Genomic DNA, 26,500 nt, shown 5'->3' with positions numbered 1-26,500 from the left:
TAAATCTATAATAGAAACGTGCAGCCCCCTCTGTAATGTTAGCCGGAGTTAAAAATATTCCCGGCTCATTTGATTGGCGTCATTATCGGGAGCGTAATTACATCTTCTGTCTTAGCATCAAGAAAATGAAGCAGATTTTTTTAAAAATATGTAAATCGGCCGATTTATCTATGCTCGAATAAAGCTAAATATGAATAAAAATGGGATCGTAAACTTCCCATTCATTTTTAGCAGAGGTCAGTGAGCTGAGGTCTGCATTTTTTTATTGTTTATATTTATATTGATTTATTCTATTCTCACTTTAAGTAATTATTTTTAATAATAACTTTATTTTATAAATCTAATACTTTCTTCCAGCAACATTAAAAAAAAAAAAATTTAAATTGGAGATTGCAATTTTTTTTGTCACTGAGTCACTATTCGTTTCAATCCAATTTTAGCAATTAATTTTGATTTGAGAGTTCGTGAACATTGTGAACAAAGAAGATCCCACTACAAAGAAACAAAAGTCAGCAAGAGAGATAATTGCACGATGGAAAACGAGACAAAGTTAAATGACATTTAATCAAATCTGAGATATTGTTAACAGGTTAATAGCCCTTTAAGACAGGTAATTCTTCTAGTAACTAAACAAATACTTACTTCTATCACACTTAATAGGCTCAGAGCTGTATGGTTCGTATCCTGGTCTGGAGCATGAAAACTGAACTTCAGCTCCTTGTTCGTAACTTATAGCTATTTGCTGCCCATCGGGTGGATGGCCGGGATCTTCGCAAACAGGACCTGCAACAGAATGCATAAAATAAGAAAATAACTTTTTTTAAAAAAATTTTCAATGCGATTATACTTTACAAATTTACTGTAACAGGAATGTATGCCTGTAACGTTTGATAAACACCAAATCGAAAGTCACTTTCTTGGAAGACAAAAATCACATACCTGCTACGTTGAAGAATTTTTTTTATTTAAAAAAAAGAGTCTAAATTTATGCAATTAGATTATAATTTTTTATTGATTTGTACTGACTTTTATAATAAATATAATTTTTTATTTTGTATGTTTTTATAACAAAAGTCTATATTCTTGCAATATATTCATTTAATTCCTTAATTTCGAACCAGTTCATCATGAACTTTTTAAGTTCATTACTGAAATTGAAAGTAATAATTCGATATAAAATTGATTTGAATCTCACACTTACTGAAATCAAAACGAAAACGGATTCCTGGGATAAATCGTATCATCTTAATAAATCTAATCTAAATAATTAAATAGAAAGGAAAGTGGGTAGTTATAAAATGAGTTTCTTTGATTCGTGAAGTAATTAGAATCGGATTAGTTGAATGAAGTGTGGGTGAATTGGGCCATATCTGACTCCAATACCCGATCTCCAATAAAAATGTTACGATACTTTTCCTAAAAATACCATATGAAAAGTATTGAATTTTTTAAAGAAAAAAACTATAACAATAGTTAAAAAAGGAAATTAAAGAAACTGAAGATAACAGATGGTTGTAATAGAAACTGTTCCAGGAACAATGGGAACTGCAATTGTCTTAACTTCTAGAAGACGAACATAGGAAAACTGTCTGAACCGAAACTGAACTGAAAGTCCAAACTGCAACTCTAACAGAAAAATGTTGAAACTGCAGCTCGAGCGCTCATATAACTAGCTCAGGTGCATTACTTCATCACACTTTAAGCTTCGGCCGCCACTGATATGAACTATCTTTGACACTATACTAACAGTATCTGGTTAGCTGCTTGTATTATTGTATATTATCTCACTTCAACCAAGTCACATTGGAAAAGATAGTAAATTGTCAACCAGCATTTTCTTCTGACGAGAATTTATACATTACCTTCACATCTTAAATCTCCGAAATCCCAGATTCCATCTTCTTGACAACGGATGACATTGTCGTTCTTCGATGTCTTTCCAGCTAAAGTAAATGTCTCTTCACAGCCGAAAAAGAAGCTTGCTTTATATCGGGTATCGGCATGAAATCCATAAGTAGCGCCTGGAGTCTCCGGGGGTGGACCGCAATCAATTCCTGTAAACATAAATGATGGTTAATTAATTCAATTAATACAGTTAATTTTATTCATGCACCAATTTAACATGTGATACTTATTTTATAAATTAGAACATCTTCTCGCTTATTTTATTTATCAAATCGCATTTTAATGCTGATGCCTATTTAAAGTAAACACAAAGCGTTTATCGACAAATCAGAAAAAGTGAAATAACTGCTTTATTGACCACTGGATAAAAGATTTAATAACTCATACATATTCAAGAAGTTTATTTAAATTCTTTTTACACAAAAAATTATTTAAGATTCTCAACTTCAAATATAAATTATTTACAGAATGTATTATTCTACGCTATGTGATATTTTTCTGATAATGATAACACTATAAAAAGCATCATGAAATAAAGAATTCAAGTGGCAACAGTGATTTGTTTCTGATATAATGCTCACTTTAAGAATATTACTGCATCTTTACTTAGCCATGTGATTTTGCGTTTAAAAGATTTATAACATAAAACTGCTCATCTTTTTCCTTGTTAATTTTTGTATTTTTGTACGCACGTTGTACACGATTCATTCTTCATCAAGGAAGTACAAAGTAAAAAAAAATAATGAAAACATTTTCAATGATTTCTATATTTATTATTATTTTATTTGAATAAACTTGCCCTACATATGTTTTTTAAACTGCATTAAAATTACCAGACCTTTGTATAACTTTTGAAGCCTACATTACATGTAAAATGCTTTCTGCCAACGTGATGTACATTGAATATATACTAATCATTAAACCATATCATTATCCGATAAAGCACCAGTTCACTTACTTGGACAAGAGGGTCTAGCTCCAGAAAGCCAGTGCATAGGCATTCCATCGTGAGGATCGAACACACACTGGCGGAATCCCGATGTAGCTGTGGATCGTAAGGGTCTGCCTACTTCGTGACAGGACACAGTCACGTTTTCGAAGAAGGGGATGTACTTCTCTTCAGTTTCAGTCTCCAAGAACAGGCCTTGAGAGGGGTCGTCTGGGAGTCTTTCGCAATATGCGTCTGAAATATAAGATTTTGAAATGAATGTTTCCGAATGTTGCTGAGGTGGCCTGTTTTCTAAGTTCATAAAATTATTTGGTTTTTTTTTATAAAACTTTTATAACAAACAAAATTTTTTGTATTAAAAAAATTGTATAATTTTTTTAAACAATGAAACAGAAACATTAATGATGAATTGCACAGTGATGAAAGAAATAATATTTTTGAAATTTATTATAAAGCTATTAGATCTCTTTTTTCCTTGATTTATATCATGGACTTTAGGTAAATACAATCAAAGCGAATCAACCGATCGTGTTAAAAACACAGAGCTTTTTGTCCAGAAAATTATGGAATTTCTGTACTAATTATTAAGTACTTGTTTTCCATCATTTCATTAATGACATTTAAGGGAATTAGAAAAAATATTTAATTTAGTAACATTATTTATTAAATTCACCTAATATGCTGATTCAAAGAGTGTAATAAATTTACTTTGAGTTCTTAAATTCACTTAGGTGAACATTTCTAGTTAATTTTTTTTCAATACGTGCTGAATATTTATAAACTTTTAAATGCCGTAGAGTATTTTTGATTGAAAGGAATATTTTAACTAGAAGTATCAAATGTAATATATAAAAAAGAATGTCAAGTTTTTAAAGTTTCGATATTATATGTTTTTTTAAATTAGTATTTTTAATAAAACTTTTTTTAGAAGCAAAGAAAAAAAATCCTCGTTACTTAATGATAGAATTTACTTAAAGTTTTTAAAAATCATTCCTTTAGCAGATATTATAACATAAAGATATACCAAAAACAGTGATTTAAAATTATTTACATATTAAAACAAGCTTGTAAAAATAATTTGTATTTAACTTACATTCGCATGTCGGAACGCTTCCATTCCATACCCCATTGCTGGTACAGAGTATTGTAGGATTTCCGATCATAACGTAGGCAAAGTCACAGTGGAAGTTGACAACATCGCCGTAATGGAACATCTTTTTAGTAGAAAGAATCATACCATTTTCAGGAGCCGTTAAAGTAGGGCACATCTTAGCTAGAGTCAAAGAAAATGCAATTACTATTAAGAATTACATTCCAAAAATAGTAGCTGGATTTGAAAATTAATTATTTTTTAATCCCTTTTTCTTACTGTAATCATATTTATGGATTTAAAATTATAATTTAGAAATAATTATTCATATATATATATATTTATTTAATATGCCGCATTTTTAAAGCGGATTAAAAAGTATAATATTATTTCTCCTAACCTCATACAGAGTGTCTTGAGATTTTATGATTAGGAATTTTAAGAATTCACAATTACAAATTTTCAGGACAATTTTCATGGGATTATAAATCTGTATTGGGGAGAGGCTAGGAGAAATATGTTAAAAGAAATATGATAAAAGTTTATGACAAAAGTTTTGAACGTGGTATATTAATTACTTTTAATTTAAATAATTATATTCCATTTTTTCTTACTTGTGTGAAGCTTTGCAATTGATTTTAAACTGACTTCCTTATGAGCAAACGATTTACCATGGCGTTATCTGTCGGCAATAAAAGTTTTTAATTGATTGTAAAAATTATAATGAACAGATAAGTAGAGAGAAAGACAAGAAAACGAGTTAATATTGCATTGTCAGAAAGTTCTGAACTATGTTTAAAATTTCATGTTCCAACTCAACGGGAAATAAGTTTAAAATCGATTCCAAAATTAGCACTGGGCAGACAAACAGAGAAGAAGACGAGTTATAATAATAAAAAGGATTTCAGTGTCAGAAACTTACGAACGCAGGTCTTATTGATTCGATATACATCGTCATCTTTCATTCCAGTTTCACTTGAAGCAATATGGAAACCTGCGGTACCATTTTCGGTGTAAAGATCAAATCCAACATTGCACAGGCAGTTGAAGCTTCCGGGACTATTAATGCATCTTTGATCACATCCACCGTTGTTTTCCATACATTCGTTTTTATCTGAAACAGACAAAATATGGGTAAAAAAAGACATTACATTTTCTTTTAAGTTAATTTAATTATGTTTGTATTTTGCAATTATATTTACATGCTTAAATGGATAATTTTACATGTTTTATAATTTAATTCAATATTCTGACCTCATATCGTACAAATATTATATATATGTAATGATATTTTAAACTCTTAATTTAGCCCATAGTAAAATATTATCTTATTTCCTGATCTAATTCCACTTTCGGTTTAATTAATTCTTTTGTAAAAATAATGTGCCATCAGTACTAAGTATCAAATGAAAGTGATACTTCCGTTGCCCTTGTCAAAGGTCAACACATGTATTCCATCGGCACGTGGCCGGAAATCCCATGTTATATAAGACTAGTGATCATTTGTTTCGGTCCTTCTTTTCCTTCTTTACTTTTGCTTTTGTGCCGCGCTGCGCCGTCTTGTAAAATAATCATTTTGGTGCCACCTTAAAACCCTCTGAGTTTATTGGCACATTAGCAGAACACACTATATATTTCTTATCATAGAAATAAAAATTCTTTGATTTAAAAATAAAGTTCCTAAGGTTACTTTTTTATATATAATTGCTAGCTCCTGTTTCCAAACAATTCCCGTATCTGAACACGAGAACAAGCCAATAAATCTTGAAACTAAATCATTCTTGATATTATTTCAAATTTATGCAATTATGCCATATTATTAATTATCTCTTTACACATAGTTTAGAAATCATATTTAAAAGAATAGAGAAGTTACTATATTATAATAATAAAAAAGGATCACTTTTAATTTTAAAAAAATGAAAATTTAAATTTATATAAAGTTATTCTACTTTAAAATCATCAATTAGTACGCAAGGACATACAAATGCAGTTACAATAAATCTGAAAACAAGCAATTTATAAAAGCATAAATTTATTCATCCTTACCAACACAATCTTGTCTTGAGCAGCCCATAAGTTCCAGCTTCAAGCATGGTGCGACAACATATTCCATGATGACAATCCTGACGTATCTCGCTTCCAAAGGTTGTTGCAAAGTAATGGTAGAAATACCACTCCTATTATCCGGGGTTGGTCTAAATTGAATCGGCTGAAAACAAAACAGAAGAAATCATCAACATTGTTAATGAACAAGCATACATTTAGAAAAAGGCAAGAGTGATAAAAAAGACACACAAAAAGGTTTATATCAAAACTATCCGTACCCTTCCAGCCTGATCGCTGTATACACGGAATGTATCTGTTAGATCGTCGGTAAAGTGAATTCTTAAGCTTATAGGGAAAGCCGATGCTCCATCTGATCGAATGACTTGTTGAATTCGGAACCCTCTTATTACTGTTGGAGCTCGAAGATCAATTTGCACCCAGTTATGTCCAGGTCTTGGAACATTGCCACACCAACCGTTACTGCTGTCAAGTCTTACTGCCTGTAATAGAATTTATAAAATATATATTTTCGTAGCAAATAATAATTAAACTCTTTGTAGCGTATCTAGAAAAATAAAACATCCACGAAAACAATACAAAAATGATTCGCTCAAATTACTGAGATTCTTTACTTACATTTTTGCCGTAGCCAGCTTCAACACCAGAAACTTTTATGCTTGTATCAGGAATGATTCCAGAGCCAAGTCCTAAGTCTCCAACAGGCCTGCAATCTTTATAGAGAGAATAAGGATAAGACATTTATTTAAATATTAAAATTTAGACTTCAAGAGATATATTTTTGTGTTACGTACCAAAGTTTGGTTCAAAACCCTCTTTGCATTTGCAGAAAAATCCTCCAGCTGTGTTAGTACAAACTGTTGATGCAGCATCGCAAGTTGAAGCTGAACATTCATTAACATCTACATAATGAAAACCAGAAAATTGTACTTTTAGCTACTAAAATGCTTAATACAGTTTCAAATTTTATATAAAAGTTTTTTCTAGAATAAAAACCAATTCTAAACTTTTTTAATGGAAATATTACCTGTGCATGTAGGAACATTAGCGAACTTTTGATCAGGTCCACACGTTATAACCGGACTTCCTTCAAGTCTGTAACCTCTGTGACATTGAATTTTTGCAACATCTCCAAATAAGAACGTTCTTTGGGATTCGACCACAAATCCATTTTCGATTTCAGGAAGTATAGGACATTGGGCTCCTTTTAAAATGAAAGAAGTCAATTTTAAGGAATACAACTTTTAAATACAAGATTTCACACAAAGGGCTTTCATAAAAATTGCATCAGAAGATATTTAAAATGCGAATGAAACTTTTAACAATACTTACTTTCACACTGAGGGGGAGCTGAAGACCACTTTCCGTCACTCATACACAAAATAACAGGATCTCCAATCCTGTAATATCCTGGCTCGCATTCAAATCTTATTACCGTACCATAACTTCTACCACCACCGTTTAAAACTGTTTGTACTGCATGAGGAGCTTCGCTCAGCAGGGGACAAGATGAAGCAAGGCATACGGGCAATTTTTCCCACTTGCCATCTTCTGAGCAACGAATGGTTTCTGTCGGTAATCCACTTGGAAAAGCAAACCCGGCATAACATTGGTATGTTGCGATGCCTCTGTAAGTTACATTGGTTGCAGCAACAGCAAAGCCGCTGTCTATCTGAGGAACTGGGCCGCAGTATCTCTCTGTAAAAGAAGGGAAGAGTCTTTGTAAGAAATTGCATATCATTTCATGTACTTCAAAAACAATCAAATAAGATAATGAGTAAATTTTTAAAGATGATCTTTTTACTGTGAATATTCATGTAGCATATTTTTCGGTGCCAAAGGAAAATAAATGCATCATATAAAAATTTATTCAAATTTGTTTTATTATTCACAAAATATTAAAATGTTGAAAGGATGAAATGAATTGTTGAAAGGGAATTAATAAAAATGGATGAATTAATGAAATTTTGAAGAAATTTTTTAATGCTTGTATATCATTACAAAACTAAAGAAATTATAAATGTAAAATCTTTTATAATGAAAATGTTTTACCACACTATAAATAAACACTAGAAAAAAAAACTGTCTTAAAAATTAATCTTTGTGTATACTCTTTTATAAACAAGTTCATTCTATTTACTTTAAGCAAAAAATACATATGTAATTATAATTTTGCAGAAGTGTGGTTGAAAAGAATAAACTTTTGAAATTAACTTCATTTTATTTTAGACGGAGTGACAATTCGTACAGGAGAGAAGCGATGATAAAAAGATGTCTGTTTACATCTTGATATAAGAGCAAATTGACCGAAATTATTCCCTTCAGTGATTTTACTATGAGATTCGGATAGGGATTTATTTGGCACGTGTAGACTTTGGAAAGGGGATAATCTTAGGGATCTTTGAAAAGTATATTTGTTAGGGATTTTTGTCTAGTCGCTCGGAGCGAGAGAAGATGTAACAGTTATCAGATAACTGGAGCGCATGCTAGAAATGATTAAATAAAAAAGTGGGAATTGGATCAGAAAATAAAATAACCTTTTAGAATAAAGTTAATATGAGCTAATTTAAGATAAAAAAAATAGGAAATTAGTTAGGATTTAAATTAAATTAAGATATCATATATATGTAAACATACTTTTTTAGCAGTTGCGTGACCAAAGAGAAGAAATTTTTGAAATTTTAACTTCAATTTATTCCATCCCAAGATGCACATTACGTACAGGGAAGAAGCGACGAGATACGTCAGTCTACATCGCGAGATTTTCCCTTCTGTGGCTTTTACAATGAGATTCTTATAGGTATTTCTTTGACACATATCGATTTAGCATAAGGAAATCTAAGTATCTTTAAAAGAATATCCTAAGCATTAGGGATTTTTATCTCATCACTCGGAGCATAAGAAAATGCTGAAGTGAGCATTTTTGTAGCGAGCGTGTTGCATTAATTAAATTAAAAAGTAGGAATTGGATAAGGAAATAAAAGAACATTTTAGAATGAAGTTAATATGAGTTAAATTAAAATAAAAATTAGGAAATTAATTAGGATTGAAGTTAATTAAGAGATATCATTACAGAAAATTATTAAGAGATATCAGAGAGATCATATTATATACACAGGGTGATCAAGAAATAACAGGAGGTGTTAAGAGCCGTGTAGCGTGTTATGTACTGAACGAAATGTAACAAAATTTGGCCACCATACACATTAAAGTATGCGGTTTCAATTTGCCAAAAGGAAAAAAAAAAAAAGTAACAAAAACGCAGATAGAGGAAATTCTGGCACTGCAAGCGCATAATGTGTGAAAAAAGAATAAATAACTACCAATGGAAACAGTAAATAACAACACACCAAATACCAATGAAAAACGTTTATTATAACAACTTACAAATTTGGCTCAAGGTGACCACCAGCCTGATGTTCCAATAATTGTATGCGATACGCGAGATTTTCGATGGTGGCTCGCGGCCTATTGTCATTTATTCATCTGACATGTAACGTCTTTCAAGTAGACCACAACCAGAAATCGCAAGGATTCAGATCAGGAGACCACGGAGGTCAGCTTATGGGAAATGCACGATTAAGTTCTCTAGCGTCTGTGAAATGTTGCCTCAGAACATCCTTCACCCGACTTCGGATGTGCGGTGGCGCACTATCTTGCATAAAATGGTAGAATCGATGCAATGTCCTTGCTACAGTTGAGGTATCACAAAGTTCACGAGCATATAGGCATACCTATCGGAATTGACAGAACAAGTCACTAGCCCATTCCCACAAACTTCTTCAAAAAAATACAGGTCGATGATAAAAGAAGCAGTGAACCCACACCAAACTGTGACTTTCGTCGAATATACGCCGATCTGTTGACCAACGCGTGGATTTGTATCAGCCCAAATACGGCAGTTGTATGTGTTGATATTACCGTGCGCATGGAAGTGACTCCATAATATCCACCATATCCATTCATCGCTCCATAATATCCACCATATCCATTCATCGCTCCATAATATCCACCATGGCCATTCGTCATCAACTTCCAATCGAGCTAAAAATCTCAAAACAAACTCAAATCGGGTATTCTTGAACGGGTGTTATCTTATACGGATAAAATTTGAGGATCTTACTCAATATCTTTTGCATCATCAAGAATGGGATATCTGTTTGTCGTGATATTAAGCGTGCCCTGCTTATTAGCTATCGCCTGATCCATAGCGGTAGTTGCAACTTCTTCAACTTGTTCCTGCTTGATACCTTTACGTCCTCGGCCTGGTTGCACACCAAGAATTCCTGTTGTTTCAAATCTTTCAATCATTCTTCGTAAGTTAGCTATGGTCATCTGTCCTCTACGTAACCGTTTTAACCGCCGGTATTCACGAAGAGCGTCAATGGCATTTTCATCCCACTGACAAAACAGCTTGACTAATAAGGTATGTTCTTGTAGTGACAACGCCATCGACGGGCGAATTCTTGCAGAATGACTTGAATTTACACAACCCTTTCTTTTACCTTTGATATCGTGTCACAAAGTACCCGTATATGCACATTACATAATGAAGTTTTTGATCATACAGCCAGAATTCTGCTATCGGCGTTTTTTGGTACTATTTTTTTTAACAAATCGGAACCGCATACTTTAATATATATGTTGGCGAAGTTTTGTTATATTTCGTTCAGTACATAACATCCTACAGGGAACCGAACACCTCCTGCTATTTCTTGATCACCCTGTATATATATTGTATTTAAGAATAAAAAAAACATCTGTATGGAGATAAATTTAATTCCTTCATTTTTTATTTCAGCGTCACATTTTTATGTATTTTTTACATATGTAGTTTTTATTATTTCATTTATAAATCAAGAACAACTCACCTTGACACCTGGGAATATGCGGCACGCTCCACTGACCACTTTGCAAACATTCAATTTCAATCTCTGCTACGCCGGTGCTGAATTCTTGGCCAATGGGACAAGTGTATCTAATTTTGGCACCAAAAGTCCTTTCTCGACTAGATGCTATGGCACCGTTACCCACCGATATTTGAGGACAATCTAAAATTAAGAAAAAAACATATCAGGAGTGAAGCTATTGTTTGGAATTACTAAAGGTTAGATGTAAACTGTAGCTCTTCAGAACTAAGACATCAACAAAATGACAATATTAAACGAAGGAACAATATTGTAAGGTGAAATATTATTATGTTTTGCTAATCTATACTTTTATATAGATAACTAACCTGCACTAAAACTGGCTTTCCATCCTCTGGCTGTATTGACGGGATTGCTGGCAAATAATACCAGCAGATTTCCACTGCTGGAAGTCATGGTAATTGAAGGCCTTGTCAAACCACTGAAACCAGAACCGGGATGTAAAGGCACTCCACTCTCGGGGCTTATTCCATCATAGACCTGAAATTCAAGAATATTCTCTTTTTATGACTTTTTTAATTAGTTATAATTAAATAACTTTTATCTAACTTAAAACAGATAGTACGTTTCTGGGACACTAACTTTAATCCTCACAAAAAAATGCCTATTAAATCCCATGCATTTTTGTTGTTGAATATTAAAACATCGATTTATTCGCATTGTAAGATACCCCTTTTATAAATTTAATGATTTTAAATTTGTACTTTAAAAATGGAAGAATTCGTAGAATCGAAAATCAAAAATAAACGCTACAAATTTCACTGAGACTAACTTGCATCTTAACGCTTTCTAGGGGGGAAGTATGCTTCCTACCAAATTTATCAATCTTTGAATGAAGCATAAGTTCTGACAAATTTTTTTAGAAAGACAGAAATTTAGATGCTTTAGTTCTTTATCTTAAACAAAATGATGTGTCTGGATTTGTTACTTAATTATTAATTAACCAAATCATTTAATGAATCAAATTAAATTTATCTAATAAGCTAAATGAATCCCTTTTCTTATTCTAATTTCAAGCCTAAAAATATTTAAACATAATATGACTAGAAAAAAATGGCCCTTTAAAGGGTTAAATTAACCTAATAGCATACTTGGGCATTTTGTTGCCTTGTTGTGTGCACTTATTAGGTTTCTCTTGTAATAGCTGTCAAATTTAGTTTTACATTTCAACGCATTTTTGACTTAATCAACATGTTAATGATTTATTTTAATATTTTTGTGAAAATATTTATGTTTTTATTCATTTCTTTTTTAATATGTGTCTCATGAAAAAACTAAAGTAGAGCAATTCTTGAAAAATCAACCATCATTATTAATTAATGATTTCCTTATCTTCAAATGCAAGAATTTGGTTATTATAAAAGATTATAAGGAAAAATAAATGCATTTCAAACAAATATAATATTGTTACAAATTTTTTCTATACAGCAAAATAACGTCGATCAATCGAAATAGCGCAGCACATTTAATTGCTATACTAGTTCAGCAGCTTGCTTGCTGTCTGATCCTCTCAAATCTGTTTACTCGTCGGCGACTCCGACCACTCGCACACACACCATTTCTGACGATCCACACGACGACTTCTTCCGATACACACGACACGACCTCCTCCGATATCCACACAACAACAACAACTTCGTAGTTTCTGAGCGCCCGTCTTTTATAGTTCCGGGAGGCGGGGCTAGAATCTTCTGACCAATCAGGGCGTACCTGGCTGCATCTCGGTTGTTAGTGGATGGATCTTGAAAGTTCTCGAACTTTCCGGTACTATCCATTTAGTCGCCAAACTCGCCAAATTTATCGCCAAGCCGCCAAATGCTCGCCAAGTCTGTCGCCAAGCTCTAAGTTCATTGATCTCAGCACGTACAGGACCGATCGTACAACGGTCTTTCTTACGATGACTCTATTCGTGCCGGGTAGCAATATTATAGGTTCGTAACAATATCAAGAATTGGCATTATTAGAGGACCTGTCAAATTGGATGTAACATAACCGGTTACTGTATCATTAATTTTACTATATAATATACAAACATAATTACTGATACTTTAATTAATAATTTAAATAATTTAATGTGTACATACACTCTATGGCCCTGAAATTTTCTAAATAAAAAGATATGTATTACAAAGAAATGGCAAGTATTTTAATATATTTTTAATTGCCCTATATGCAATACACTTTAATCTAATAACGCTTGGCAGCTATCTTATCTGTCAACTGAAAATCCGTCATTGAATTAATCCAAGGACTTAAACAATATTGATAAATAGTTTTTTCTTTGGATGGATTTATGATAATAGGAGGAGGGGAAAAAATTTCTGTAGCACTGTTCTAAAAGATGCACTTATTTCTATACCTGAACAAAGTCATCTGGAGCTACTTGAAAAGCGTCGAATTTCAAAGACACTGGTCCACCTCCAAGCAGGCTGACATGGTATGAACAAATTTGGTTCGAAGGATAATTTGAAACTCCATAGGCAGGGGAAGACAAATTACCAGCCAAGGCGACAACTTCGATTTCACAACCTGGAAAAAATTATAAATAGGTTTTCATATATATTGATTGTTTTAGTCTGATGTGTTTTTATGTCTTTACGAGTCTAAAACGACTTTTAGTTTGGCAGCCCTATCAAAATGTTTAAAAAAATGCCCTTACCAAGTAAAATATTAACATAATCAATGAAATATATAACAAAATGTGTTAAATGTAGACAAAAGATATAAAAGGTAAAATTTTTAAAAAAATTCGGAGATAATATTTTAAATAATACTTCTATATTTTTAACAGCAAGTAATTAATTCAATTAATTGGTTATAATTGCAAGTAAGCAAGTTGAATTTGTAATTTAAATATGATTATAGAATCGCATATTTTTAGACCATGAAATTGTCAAGAATTGAGGTAAACATGAAAACTTGAGTTGTTGAGGTATATATGTAAACTAGAGTTGTTCATGTTAACATGAAGACGTGAGTTAATGATGTTAACAAGAAAACTTGAGTTGAGTTTGTTTATGTTTTATGGCTCAACAGCCATATTTGACTAAAAGACTTGAGCTAATAAGATTAACAAAAAGACTTGAGTCAATGAGGTTAACAAGAAGACTTGAGTTCAGATCTATATGAAGACTTGAATTGTTGAATTTTACATGACGACTTGAGTTATTACTAACGTTAGGATTTCAGATACAGAGATTAAAATATGAGGCAAATTAAGCGAATAAGTCAAGTTAATTGTAAAATCATTTAAAGTCGCGAGTCAAAATTAAAGTTTTGGTCAGAATTTCCGTGGGTAATGCAAAGTATTTGTGTTTGGGAATACAAAGATTACGTAAAAATGCGAGACAATTATAGTTAAGTGATGTATCCAAAACTCAATGAAGTTGTATGTTTCAAAGTAATGTTGGTTAAATACTATTAATGGTACTGGTACGTTATTGTAATTTTCATATTGCCATGTAAATGGATAGTAAATGTTATATTTTATATATATAGATATTTAAAAAAAATTGCAAGTGAAATTTATGAAGCAGAACTATTAAGTTGATACACTTGACCCTTAAATATGAGAGAAAAATTACCAGCTCTGAAGCGTATTGCGAATCCTCTACGACTGTCTCCGAAACTAGAATGGAAGTATATATAAACTCTGTTTGTAGTAGATAAAATAAATTTAGGATTGTCTTCGACGCCGCCCGTCATTTTGGCAAGCAATGGATCAGAAGGGCTGGCTCCGTCACGGATATGGATGAAGTCCTTGTCAGGTTCCAAATCAATATCAACTACCTGAAATTCATGATATTCAATTATACGACTTTCAAAATCTAAATTTTAAATAATCTAAAGAATTAGTTTCCAAAATTGCAAAAATATTGTTCTGAGACTCAAATTTTATTTTCTTTTGTTGATTTCCTTAAAACGCAGCATCTAATACAATAAGAGAGTGTACATGTAATATTATGATTTTTATCCATGATACACATACAATTCGAATATAAATGAATATTAAACGACGATTCTAATAAAAAATTTTGGTGAATGAAATTTGAAACGGAATTATGAAAAGTAAATAATGCTATTATTTTTAGGAAAACATGGATTTCATAAACGAAAATGAAATACATATAGAAGGTAATATTAACATAATTGTTTCAATTAAGGGATAATAATTAATTAAAATGCTTAGTTAATTTCGATTGTAAGGGATGATGATATCAATCAAGTCTAATTAGATCTAGTCGAATTTTAACATCCAACGAGAGAAGTTAGTCAAGCGCCTTAAAGGTGTGGTGAAAGCTTATAAGCCAGTTAACAGCTACGCTGTATGAGCAATTGCTTTTGTATTGTGGTCATGTTACTGGGCTGCGAACCACAAGGTCTCTGGTTCTATCCTCGCTCATACCAAATCCGCTACAAAGGCTTCTGAGAGAAGAACACTGGCCGTAAATGGACGTGTGAGGCTTGACTCTCCTTATGTACTCCGTTTTAACAGAAAAGACGAAAGCAAACTCTCTTGAGGCCTTGACCATGTTTAGCATCCCCATCTCACAGGTGAACCAATCTCTTTGTTTGTCTAATCCCCTTTCTGTAAATAGCCTAATATCGTTAATATCAAAGTGTTTAAATCTTTTTAATAAATTAATTGCTTGTTTAACTCGGTTATTATTATTCCTTATACAAAATTCATTTTAGCCCTAGACGCCATACTATATACATATCCATAAAAAATTCTATGCCTCATTTATCTTCATGAGCAGAAATGGAATTAAAAATTAAGTAAAAGGGATTTTTTAATGAAAATTTATTCTAATTTGCACCTTATTGCCGCTTCTTAACAATTAGAGCATAACTTTATATAATAGGTATCTGCAAAAGGATTATAAATACCTCAAGAGTCAATATTTTCCCAGGAGGCGCTGTAAGAACGTATAAGCATTCAAGACCACCAGGATATGGCTGAGGATATGTGGCTGACGTAAGGACTTGAGCAGTTGGTTGAGCAAATAATTCACCGCCACATCTGACAGGTTCTGGTGAAAACAAACAAAAAAAAAAAAGAAGATACAATTCCTTGAGTTTTGAAATTAATTATACTATTATGTATAAAATTTTATTTAAAAGGGAGCTCATTATAATTCAAATGTTTTCTTTATGCGGACATTTAACATTCCATGATATTCCCTCGTAATTTTGGCTAATTTCTGCGTGCTAATAAGATTATATTTATGAATAATAATATTTATGAATGAAAGAATTATAGCAATGTTTCTGCTCAAGAATTGTGATAGTTATTTATTTATAAAGATTAGATCTATCAAAAATATGTGGTAAAAAAGAATTATTTCCATAATTCTTAGAGTTTTTTTTTTTAATTTTGAAAAAAAATCTATCTTATAATTTATAAAATTTGCTTTTCTTGAATTTAACCTTTGCACTCAAATGGTGTCTCTCAGGCACCACTCAAAAACGGTACAATCATTTTGATGCTTTATTTATTTTTCCATTTTGACTGTTAAAAATATTTACCGAATTATAAAAAGACGTAGATTAATTTTTCAGGGAAATCCAACTTAATACACACACACCATATATATTTTGGATCAATAAACAAGGCCATGTATTAAATGAATAATTATGCATCGAATTACTTTTCCAAATGCAAAGGGTTAAACATATTTACATAAATGGTCATTTATGTAACCTCGATGAAATTTAAATATGATTATAATGAATGAAGATAAGAAAAAGATTAAAATAATGTATGACTTACCAGTTTTCCAACTAGCTCTGAATCCTTTCTTTTCCACCGATCCATCAGTGCGAAATTTAATAATCATGAGATTAGACGCTGTCGTGTAGGACATGGAAGAAAGGTCCGGGTTTCCTGATAAAGTCACTAAAGAAACGCTCTTTTCTTCAGTTCTTCCGCCCACTTGTATTTGAACAGTATCGAAGCTAGATTCAGTATCGAAGTCAGAAAACTGAAAGGGAAAAAAAAAGCATATTTTTTTAGGAAAATCAAGTTAGATTTATTAAAATTAACTTTAGATTGTATTGCAGTGCCTAAAGCTTCAAAAATACTTAAGAATTTATGTGTATTTATTGTATTAGAAAGATGACGGTATTGATATAAATTAAATGCGGTCAGAATTATCCATTGGATTCTTGAATACCTCTCAAAACTATACGCGATGATGATTATCGAGATTCATTAATCTCATTTGAATGCAAAATAATAACCGGGTAGCCCATCAGAAGTTTAAAAAATTCTTTTAATTAATGGAGCCAGTGTAGTGATGGCTTGTTGGATTCGAGGAAGGATGATAAAGGGTTCATAATTCAGTCATTCTAGGAACCTACATGTATTCTAAACTACATTCAAAATTGCTATCACTGGTAAAACAGCTTCAAGTTGTTGCGGCATCGATGCTTGTAGAAAAGACTGCTATTTAAACCATTGTGCTCGTTATGTTATTGCGATATAAAACGCGACATCAGTTCCCAATTATCACGCTTCTCCAAAATGTGATATTCATCTTAATTAAATTTAATTCATCAGTCCAGACATCACCCAGAAATGAATTCTTTGGAGTGTATTTGTATAATGAAGAACAAAGCCATTCTTTGACAAAATTCAAAACTTGCATTAACAATACAATTATGAGTGGTTGTCGAATATTATCTAATCTACAATCTAGTTGAGCCCATATAGTTCTCTTAGAGTTTGGTATTTCAGTGTATTAGTATCTTGTATGGATATTAATCGAGTATAAGTACGTACCTGAAGAACTATGCCGGTACCGATGGGTCCTTCCAACGTCCATTTACAATTTGAATTGGCAAAGTATCTATTTGGGTAGTTTGGTGATTGGATAGCGTCTCCAGAACTTTGTAGGTGGAAATGACAAGATGCTAAAAAATTAAAATGCCAAGGTTTAACTAAAGATTTCAATAAACTGCTTGATAAATGAATTCAAATTTATTTTGTGCCATTATTTGAAAATTTAATGTCCTTTATCTTTATATAATTAATATATTTCTTGTTTAAAATGACTGAATAATTAGTTTTAGAATTCATTAGAAAAATAGGATATCATAAATAATTTTTGGCATCTTTAATATAACTAGGAATTAAGTTGCTTTTATTATTTTTTCGTATACGTAATATAGAAGTATACTAATCGCCAAAAAATTCCAACTCGAGATTTTGACGAATCTTCACGATTTAGACTTCTTTTAGTTCGGAAAACACATTTTTGGAAAATATCCGTCTGTCTGTGATAAAGATAACTCACAAACGCTTTGAGCTAGAGGATTGAAATTTGGTATACGGTCTTACAATCAATACAATAATTAAAAAATGAAGAGAGCTAGATAAATAAAATTCGGTACACAGATTTAGCATGTAAAGTGTAGATAACTGTGAAATTTTGAGCCAAATACAATTACGTAGTTGAATATTTGTTGGTCTGTACTTTCAGAAACATGCCATTGCGATAATTCAAAAACGCAATGATTTAAATATATATGAAATTTGGCATGAGATTTTATTACAAGTCAAGTTTCTGGCCAAATTTTTGTTTCCATCGGTTAAGATAAAGGTACCTAAAACACAAATTCGATTTTCGAAGACTATTAACCGCATGCCGCCAAATAACTCGCCAAGGATGACATGGCAAAGTCAGTAAAAATGCTAACTTAATGCCAAAAGTTAATATTTCGTATCTATTGTACGCCAATGCCATGTAAGGCGTTCTCTGGTATGGCAAATTTATTAGAGAGTATGCAAGACCGTTTGGGGAAGATCACTCCCGCTGTTTTAGACTGTTCTGGTCATTGTTGTTGTTTCTTATGGCACTTGCCATGGACAAGCCCGGTGTTCGAAGACAGAAGGTTTATGCCTGAGGGGGGGGCGCCTCTTGTTTCTATAGTAGCGCCATCTAGGGCCAAGAGAACGACTTAGCTACACACACGCCATAACCCTTCTTATGGGCGGACTTCAATCACTCATCCACAGATCGTATTTTAGACCTGAATCAGAGAACGATCACCCCTGATCCAGTACCCCTAGTGGTATTACTCTCGACATGGAGGACTTTGTGACCACGACAGATTTATAGACAGACGTCAGTCACCAAGCACGCGGGGAATCTTCGGCCGGCGGGTTCAAACTCGCAACCTAAGGCACGCGAATCCAACGCTCTACCAACCAGGCTATCCGGGCCTGTTCTGGTCATTAATCTACTTAAACAATTATATTTATTTTTACTTTAAACTCAAATATGTATATACAAACTATTTCTACAAAATTATCTACAGTTTCATAAAACACATTTGCTGTGTCCAAGAAAGAAATGATGATATTACAGTTATTCTCTAATTTTGAAGTTTTTGTTAGATTGATGGATAAAATTTTGATATTTGGTTAGAAAATGAGAGGAGGATAACGATCCATTAAAATTATATGCTTCAAATGTTGGACAAAACGAGAAAAAATTAAGGGCAGAGAACTTTTTGTGGACTGACTCTCTGTATTTTTTTCTCTGCACTTTCAGTTAATGTTAGAAAAAATTTCCAGGAGATAGTCTAGAAAATCAGTATATTAGAAGAAAAAGTCTAGAAAATCAGGAGACAAGTCTAGAAAATAGGTATCTTAGGTGAAAAATTCTAAAAAATCAGTATCTTAGGAGAAAAAGTCTAGAAAATCAGTATCTTTGGAGATAAAGTCTAGAAAAATAGTAACATGTAATAAAAATGTAACTTAATTTTAAAAAAATACCTGGGCAATCCGTTTCATCGGATTGATCACCACAATCATCTTCACCATCGCACAAGAATTTTCTGCTGATACACTGTCCATTGTTGCAATGAAATGAATCTAATGAAAAGAATTTTTTCACAAATTAAAAATTATAATAATAAGAAAGAGGATAGTAAATGGATTGAGCACACTGAATTTTTAATGTCTGTTCATCCATACCTCTGTGACATGCTTTCAAGTGACAAATAAAAGGTAGCAAAGTTTCACATGGAGCCAGCTCCCAAACTTGTGATTCTCCTTTAATTTTGGCCCGGACGCATTCGCCTTTATGCGGTTGTGGTTGGTCATGATCCCAGAAGCCCACATATTTCGATATGAATGAGCCACTGGAGGATTCTAGAGTGTTTGTAGATAGGCCGTCCACTGACGTTAGACCTGAAAGCGTGACATGAAACATTTTATTTAGTTTTGGCAATGTTTTAGCAGAAGAATTGGTCATAAAATTGGTAATGATATTAAATTTGATGTCTGTAATTCATTATTTAAAATGTACGCAATTACAAGATCTTGATTTATGGCAACATTTTACAAATAGATTATAAAATTAGAATTGCAATTAGAAGTTTCAACGTTGAAATTATCAACTGATGAAAAGTCAGAAAATCGAATAGTTTGATTTATGAGTTTAACCCTCTGACTACGTAATTCTTTAAAAATCACTATTTAGATGTGTTGTTTGCAAATAAGTTCAAATATTTTTCAAACAAACTGATGCTATATGTTACATGATAATAATATAATAAAAATCTGTAATCATAAAAATAAACACTTTAAACTGCGAAAAACGCGGGATGCAATAGAAAATGGACTGATTGCCAACCCGCGGGATAAGCAGTTGAAGGGTTAAAATAACCTTTGCTAAAAATTTAAAATCAACACATTACCATTGGGAATTTTTATATCTAAAAATAGTTATCTAGTCTCAGAAAATAATCCATACATTATAAAAATATTAAAGAGAACAAAAATACCGTTTAAAATTTGAGTTTTAGATTAATAATAAAAATTACGCATTCAAAAGAAAATTACTTTTGAATGTTTCTAAAATTCAAACAGAACACTTGAAGAATTCTACAGAACTAAAATGCCCAGAAACTTTGCAGTTTTATTTATTAATTTCCTTTTGTAGCTTATTAACCTCTTAACTGGTCTGGTCGAACATCTTTCGTACATCAAATAAATGTATTTTTCAAATACAAAACTTTTTCAATATGAAATCTATAAACATCGCAAGTGCTTCATAGATATCTAGTTGAATTAATTTGACAATATCTTCTCCAAAAAGAAGATATAATTAAATTAGATATTATGAAAAATGACATAATTGAGAAGTTAATTGCTCAAAGAATACAAATATATATAAATAATTTATGGAAAAGTGCATTCATCTTTCTTAAATATAGTGCACCAACTATATTTAAGAGCAATGCTATATAATTATATGTATTAATAAATGAAAGTTCATTAAAGACATGATTTCTTGCAAGTAGAGGTATAACAAAACTAATTAATGTAATAATTTTTTCGCGTCATAGCATTGTAATCATTTTGTTGAAAAGTGATTGAATACATTACCTATCCAGTAGGAAATTTCTCCTGAATCCCTTAAGCTCTTTAACGCTACTTTACTAGTAAAATTATTTTGACTATAATCTCCTATCAGGACTAAATCACCTCCGTACCTGAAAAGAAAAAAAATTTCCTTTAATACCTTGCAACTGTATTTGTAACTTCGACTTAAAATTCAATAACAGGTTAATCGCAAATACTATTTTTCTGAAGCAAAAATAATCGCAAAGTAAATCAACGGGAGTGATGTCCCCACAACTTTCTGGCATACCCTCCAAAAAATTTTATTATTCCCCACCCTTCCCATAAAAGGATAGACCTTAGATAAGGCACGAATGCCTCGTATACTGTTGATGAATAAGGATTATGAAATTTCGATTGTTATCCTAAATCTAGCATTTTTACTGAATTGTTGTTGTTTCTAATGGCACTTGTCATAGACAAGATAGACTTTAGGAGGCAGTGATTTTAAACCAAGGGTGCGCCTCTTGTTTTTTCAGTAGCGCCATCTTGGGCAAGAGCACGACTTAGCTACACACACGTCACAACCCTTTATACAGGGCGGACATCATTCATGCATTTCATTCACTCATCCACAAATCGTAATTTAGACCTGAATCAGAGAACAATCACTCCGGATACAGTACCCCCAGTGGTATTACTCTCGACATGGCGGACTTTGTGATCACGACAGATTTATACGTGCACCAGTCACCACACACACGGAGAGCCTTCGGCTGGTGGGATTCGAACTCGCAACCGAAGGGAGAGAATCCAACGCCTTACCAACCAGGCTATCCCAGCTTTTACTGAATTGTACTGTGCGAATAGGTATTAAAGACATATTTTTCCCCACAGAAAGAAATCAGTTTGATACGGAACTATAACTAAAGTCACAAGATCATAATGGAATTTCATTAGGTTATTGCCTTTATGAGTTACAGACTGGTAGGCAGATAGACAGTCAAGTAAGATTAGACTTAACATTTAATAATATTCAATTTAAATGCTAAATCTGCGAATCAAATTTTATCCATCGAGCTCTCTTCGTTATGTAAAAATCTACAAATTTGGGTCTAAATTTCATATGTCCAAATTTCATTCATCTAGATCAAAACAGCTTTGAGTAATCGTGTTCACAGACAGACATAATTCCAAAAGATTTGCTTTTCAAATTCAAGGAGGCTTGAAATTGGAAACATTTATTATAAACTCGAATTCGAATTTTTTTACAATCATAATACTTCCATATATGCTTTGTATAAGAGAAAATAAAAATCCGATATTATGACAAAAATCCTGTTGTAGATGTTTTGCATAGTCAGCCAATTATTTTATAGATTCTGACATGTTTTTTAACAATCAAGGGAATTCAGATCTGCGCTGTGAAGGAATTTTGTATTTCAAGAAAACCACTGACCAATGAAAATTTTAAGCCATTTAAATAATGACCTCTGTATGAAATCGGCCACTATTTTTGATGAATATTTCGTTTAAAATCTTAATTTGAAATTTGCAATGGAATTCAATCATTTAGTGATTTTTATTCAATGTTACGAACTATATTTTTTTAGTATCCTTTATATTATTCAAAATTTTGATTTTATTGTTTAAAAATGATCTTTAAATACAAAATATGATGGAGATTACTGAAGCTTAGTACAATTTCAGAAAAAAAAAATAACGGTGATAGCAATAAAATACTTCTAAATATCACAAACACAGAAAAACTTATCTCACCATTTTATATAATGCGAATAAATCTCAACTATTATGTCATGAAAGTAGATTAGAATTTGTCCTCAAAGCTGAAAATTATTGGTGATCACGGAACGGATTAAGAATTTTTTTTTATCAACTCAACCAATAAATATGTTTGATAAAACTTATTTAATACTTAAGGGATTTAAAAGATGCTGAAATTGTTAAAGATGCATTTAAGCAATAGTAAATTGGATACAAAACCAGTTTTAAGAAGATGAATGGATTTATTTAATATCTTAAAGATTTTTATTTATACAGTGAATTCACCTGATTTTTTTTATTGTGACATCAATCTGTAAAAGACTCTATGGAGTTTTTCATGAAATATTTTCCCAAGTTTCTGTTATTTAGTTACGGATTTGTTATATTATTACTTTTTATATGAAACTTCTGACAACTTTTCATTAACCCGTGCTCACAAATTATCCTCTTTTATAATTAAAAAAAAATCAATATCTAGAATTTTAATTTCAAAGAAATATTTCGGATCATATCGAAATATGATTAATTTTCCCAGGATCGACGCAATTTATTCAATGTTTTAACTTCGTCGCACATGAAGAAGAAGTTCTAGAACAGGGGTGGCGAACCTTTATGGATCAACGCGCCATTTTTTCTAAAGAAATGTTTAATGAGGAATAGGCGTGCCGTCAAATAATTTTGACTTGTTAGTATTATTATTTTCCCAATAATCACAACTCAAAAGTCTTTATTTACTACGAAAAAGTACATTTTGCATTGTATAGTAGTAATTGTAATTCAAATTAAAGTAACACTGTAAGTACGTAAGTAAGTAATTTTGCACTGAATAATGCGTGTAATTCAAATTAAAGTAACATTAGTGTGAATTCTGTTGCTGCAGATTAGATGAAAAATATATTAGGATTGTAAGATGTTACTTTCAGCAAAATGCATACTGAATTGGAGTCATCTGCCAAATTCTTTCAAAGCGAGTCTTCAATGCTTTTCATCTCTGAAAATAAGGACTCGCAGGCATAGGTAGATGAAAATATGGTTAGCATGAGCCAGCTTCTTCAAACAGTTAAATGTATCTAGAATCGAATTCCTTGTTTCTAAAATTTTGTTACTGGCAGTTTTACTTATATTGCTTGTTAATCAACCTGTTTCAATTCCAACTTTTTCCTTATTTTAATAAATTTGTGAATCCATATTTATCTAGACTGGAAATAAATCAGTTGTATTTCAAAATTTTCAATTCCCAACCAATTGAATTGGGAAAAGTTCAATTTATCAAATAAAATCACATGCAAACCGTTTTGATCGGCAGCGTGCCCAAAATATTGTGTTCGCCATCCCTGTACTAGAATTATTTTTAAAAAAAATCAAACTTTCGTTTTTAACGAATCTTTGCGTTTAATGCCTAACTGAATCTAAAAAACACATTTTAAAAATTATATCAGTCCGTCTGACTGACAATTACTTTGTTTATATGTAAACATAATAAGTAAAAAAATACCTTTGATCTAGAAAGATAAAATTTAATATTTAGTTTTAAACCAAATTAAATTTTAATCAAATCTTCGAAGAAATGCATTCGCATAAAGTTTGTTTTTGTCTGTCCAAATACAAGTAAACAAGAAAATCGCAAAACAAAAAGCTAGATAAATGAAATTTGATACACCAACATTTAAAATGTGCATGTATATTTTAATTTTGAATATAAATGCATTCAAATGCGTGACCATTTGTCTGTCCGTAGTCTTGTCTGCACGTAAATGTGATAGCGCAACAAATCAGGCAAAAGAAATTTGATATACAATTTTATCGTCTGAAGTGTAGATTTTTATCGAATTTTGAATTGAATCTCTCAAAGTGCTGACCCTCTGTCAGTCTGTACTTTAAAAAGTATTTAAACGCGACAACTAAATTCAAAAATTTCATCCCGGCCTAACCGGCCATGCAAATTTTATCCAGGTAGGCCAGTTTCGGTTTCAAACGCAGGATGTAAGCGAAAGCATCCTTGGTGTGCATTCCTCGTTTGAAACAGAAACTAGCCTACCTGGATATAATTTGCACGGCCAATTGGGCCGGATCCGAAGTGAAAGAGTTAAATGAATAAACTTTTGGTATTTGATCTCGTTAGTAAAATTATAGTTATATATCAATATTTGGTACTTACAAATGTAAATATGTAACAGATAAGTGAAATTTGATCCCCAGTTTTAGCATCTAACTTTATCAAATAATCTGTATCAAATTTTTAACCACATCTATCAAAGAGTTGATTCTCTTTCACAAGCATGCAAGCGCGATAATTCGAAAAAACAACAACAACAAAAAAAAAAAAAACAATGATTTGAATATATAAAATTTCGTGCGAAAGCTTTTCATTATATATCTGTAATAGACTCTGGTTTCAATAGATTAGGGAAAAGAAGGCCACAATACATACTTGATTTCTCGTTACTTGCATATTACAGCATCCCAACGATTAATCAGCAAAAAAATCGCTAACAATCGCACGCTATTAGTTTCTTTCTTGACTATTGTTAGCTAATGGCATGAGCGTAGTAATACAGAAAAGCATTTTTCAAAGAGTATGCGAAGGTCGCGGTGGCCTGGTGGTAAGGTCTCGGCTTGTGAGCCGTAGTGTTTCAGGTTCGTGACCCGATTCCACCGAACTGTCGTGTAAGGGTGTCTGTTGCACGTTAAATCCATCAGACCAAACGTCCTCCCGCTGGTATGGAGAGGGGGGTGCCAGCTCAGGTGTCGTTCTCATCATCTGACCGCGGTTCAAAATTACGAGATACGTCCCAAAATAGCCCTAGTGTTGCTTTACAACGGGACGTTAATATAACTAAACTAAACTAAACTAACAGAGAGTATGCGAGATAGTTTCGGGAAGACCATTTCCACTGGTTCAAATTGTTCTGATAAATATTAACACTTTCAACGCTACCGACGAGATATCTCTTCTTTCAGATACTTCCAATGACAGGTTTCTGTGGGCTAAGATTTGTCTCTTATGCAAGTTTAGATAGGTTGAACTTTTTAATACATATCTGAAGTATACCTTTACTTTTTTCATTTATTATTATTATTATTATTATTTTGTATAAAAAAAGGTCAACAGCCAGAAGAATTGATATTCGTCTTTTCATGGAGTTTTTAAACTAATTCATCCTTAGCAATGAATGTGTTAAAAAGCATTAAAAAGACTTTTTCGTAAATGCTTTTATAGTAAATAAGTAATGCATTTTATCTGAAGTTTGAAATGAACCAAAAATTTACACTTTGAAAAGTAATATAGCCTTATACACCACATACTACCACAAAAGTCATTTTTATATCGTCACTGAAGCAAAAATAACAAGTTAATGCCCCGCTCTAAACAAGTTGCATCTTTCACTTCCTATTTCTTTCATCCATTTTTGCATTTATTT

At 32.0% G+C, this 26,500-nt stretch overlaps 1 protein-coding gene across 2 annotated transcripts in view; it reads right to left on the bottom strand.

Moving 5' to 3' along the window:
- The window catches only part of LOC129981454 (uncharacterized), a 113,940-nt gene that overhangs the window by 34,852 nt on the left and 52,588 nt on the right, over positions 1-26,500 (bottom strand). For both annotated transcript variants that reach the window (XM_056092298.1, XM_056092297.1), the window contains exons 4-24: positions 21,339-21,445; positions 19,923-20,138; positions 19,722-19,820; positions 17,724-17,854; positions 16,713-16,923; positions 15,830-15,972; positions 14,524-14,728; positions 13,299-13,468; positions 11,248-11,419; positions 10,883-11,062; positions 7,344-7,709; positions 7,039-7,215; positions 6,806-6,913; positions 6,630-6,724; positions 6,272-6,493; positions 5,994-6,156; positions 4,867-5,058; positions 3,948-4,127; positions 2,864-3,088; positions 1,863-2,054; positions 643-783 (exon numbers count right to left, since the gene is read on the bottom strand). In XM_056092298.1, coding sequence (XP_055948273.1) covers positions 643-783; positions 1,863-2,054; positions 2,864-3,088; positions 3,948-4,127; positions 4,867-5,058; positions 5,994-6,156; positions 6,272-6,493; positions 6,630-6,724; positions 6,806-6,913; positions 7,039-7,215; positions 7,344-7,709; positions 10,883-11,062; positions 11,248-11,419; positions 13,299-13,468; positions 14,524-14,728; positions 15,830-15,972; positions 16,713-16,923; positions 17,724-17,854; positions 19,722-19,820; positions 19,923-20,138; positions 21,339-21,445 — 3,695 coding nt within the window. The remainder of the gene's footprint in view (positions 1-642; positions 784-1,862; positions 2,055-2,863; positions 3,089-3,947; positions 4,128-4,866; positions 5,059-5,993; positions 6,157-6,271; positions 6,494-6,629; positions 6,725-6,805; positions 6,914-7,038; positions 7,216-7,343; positions 7,710-10,882; positions 11,063-11,247; positions 11,420-13,298; positions 13,469-14,523; positions 14,729-15,829; positions 15,973-16,712; positions 16,924-17,723; positions 17,855-19,721; positions 19,821-19,922; positions 20,139-21,338; positions 21,446-26,500) is intronic.

This window comes from Argiope bruennichi, chromosome 8 (assembly GCF_947563725.1).
Source record: "Argiope bruennichi chromosome 8, qqArgBrue1.1, whole genome shotgun sequence".
Lineage (NCBI taxonomy): Eukaryota > Metazoa > Arthropoda > Arachnida > Araneae > Araneidae > Argiope > Argiope bruennichi.
Note: the sequence above shows the minus strand (reverse complement) of the source record. Positions and strands in the feature narration are given on the sequence as shown.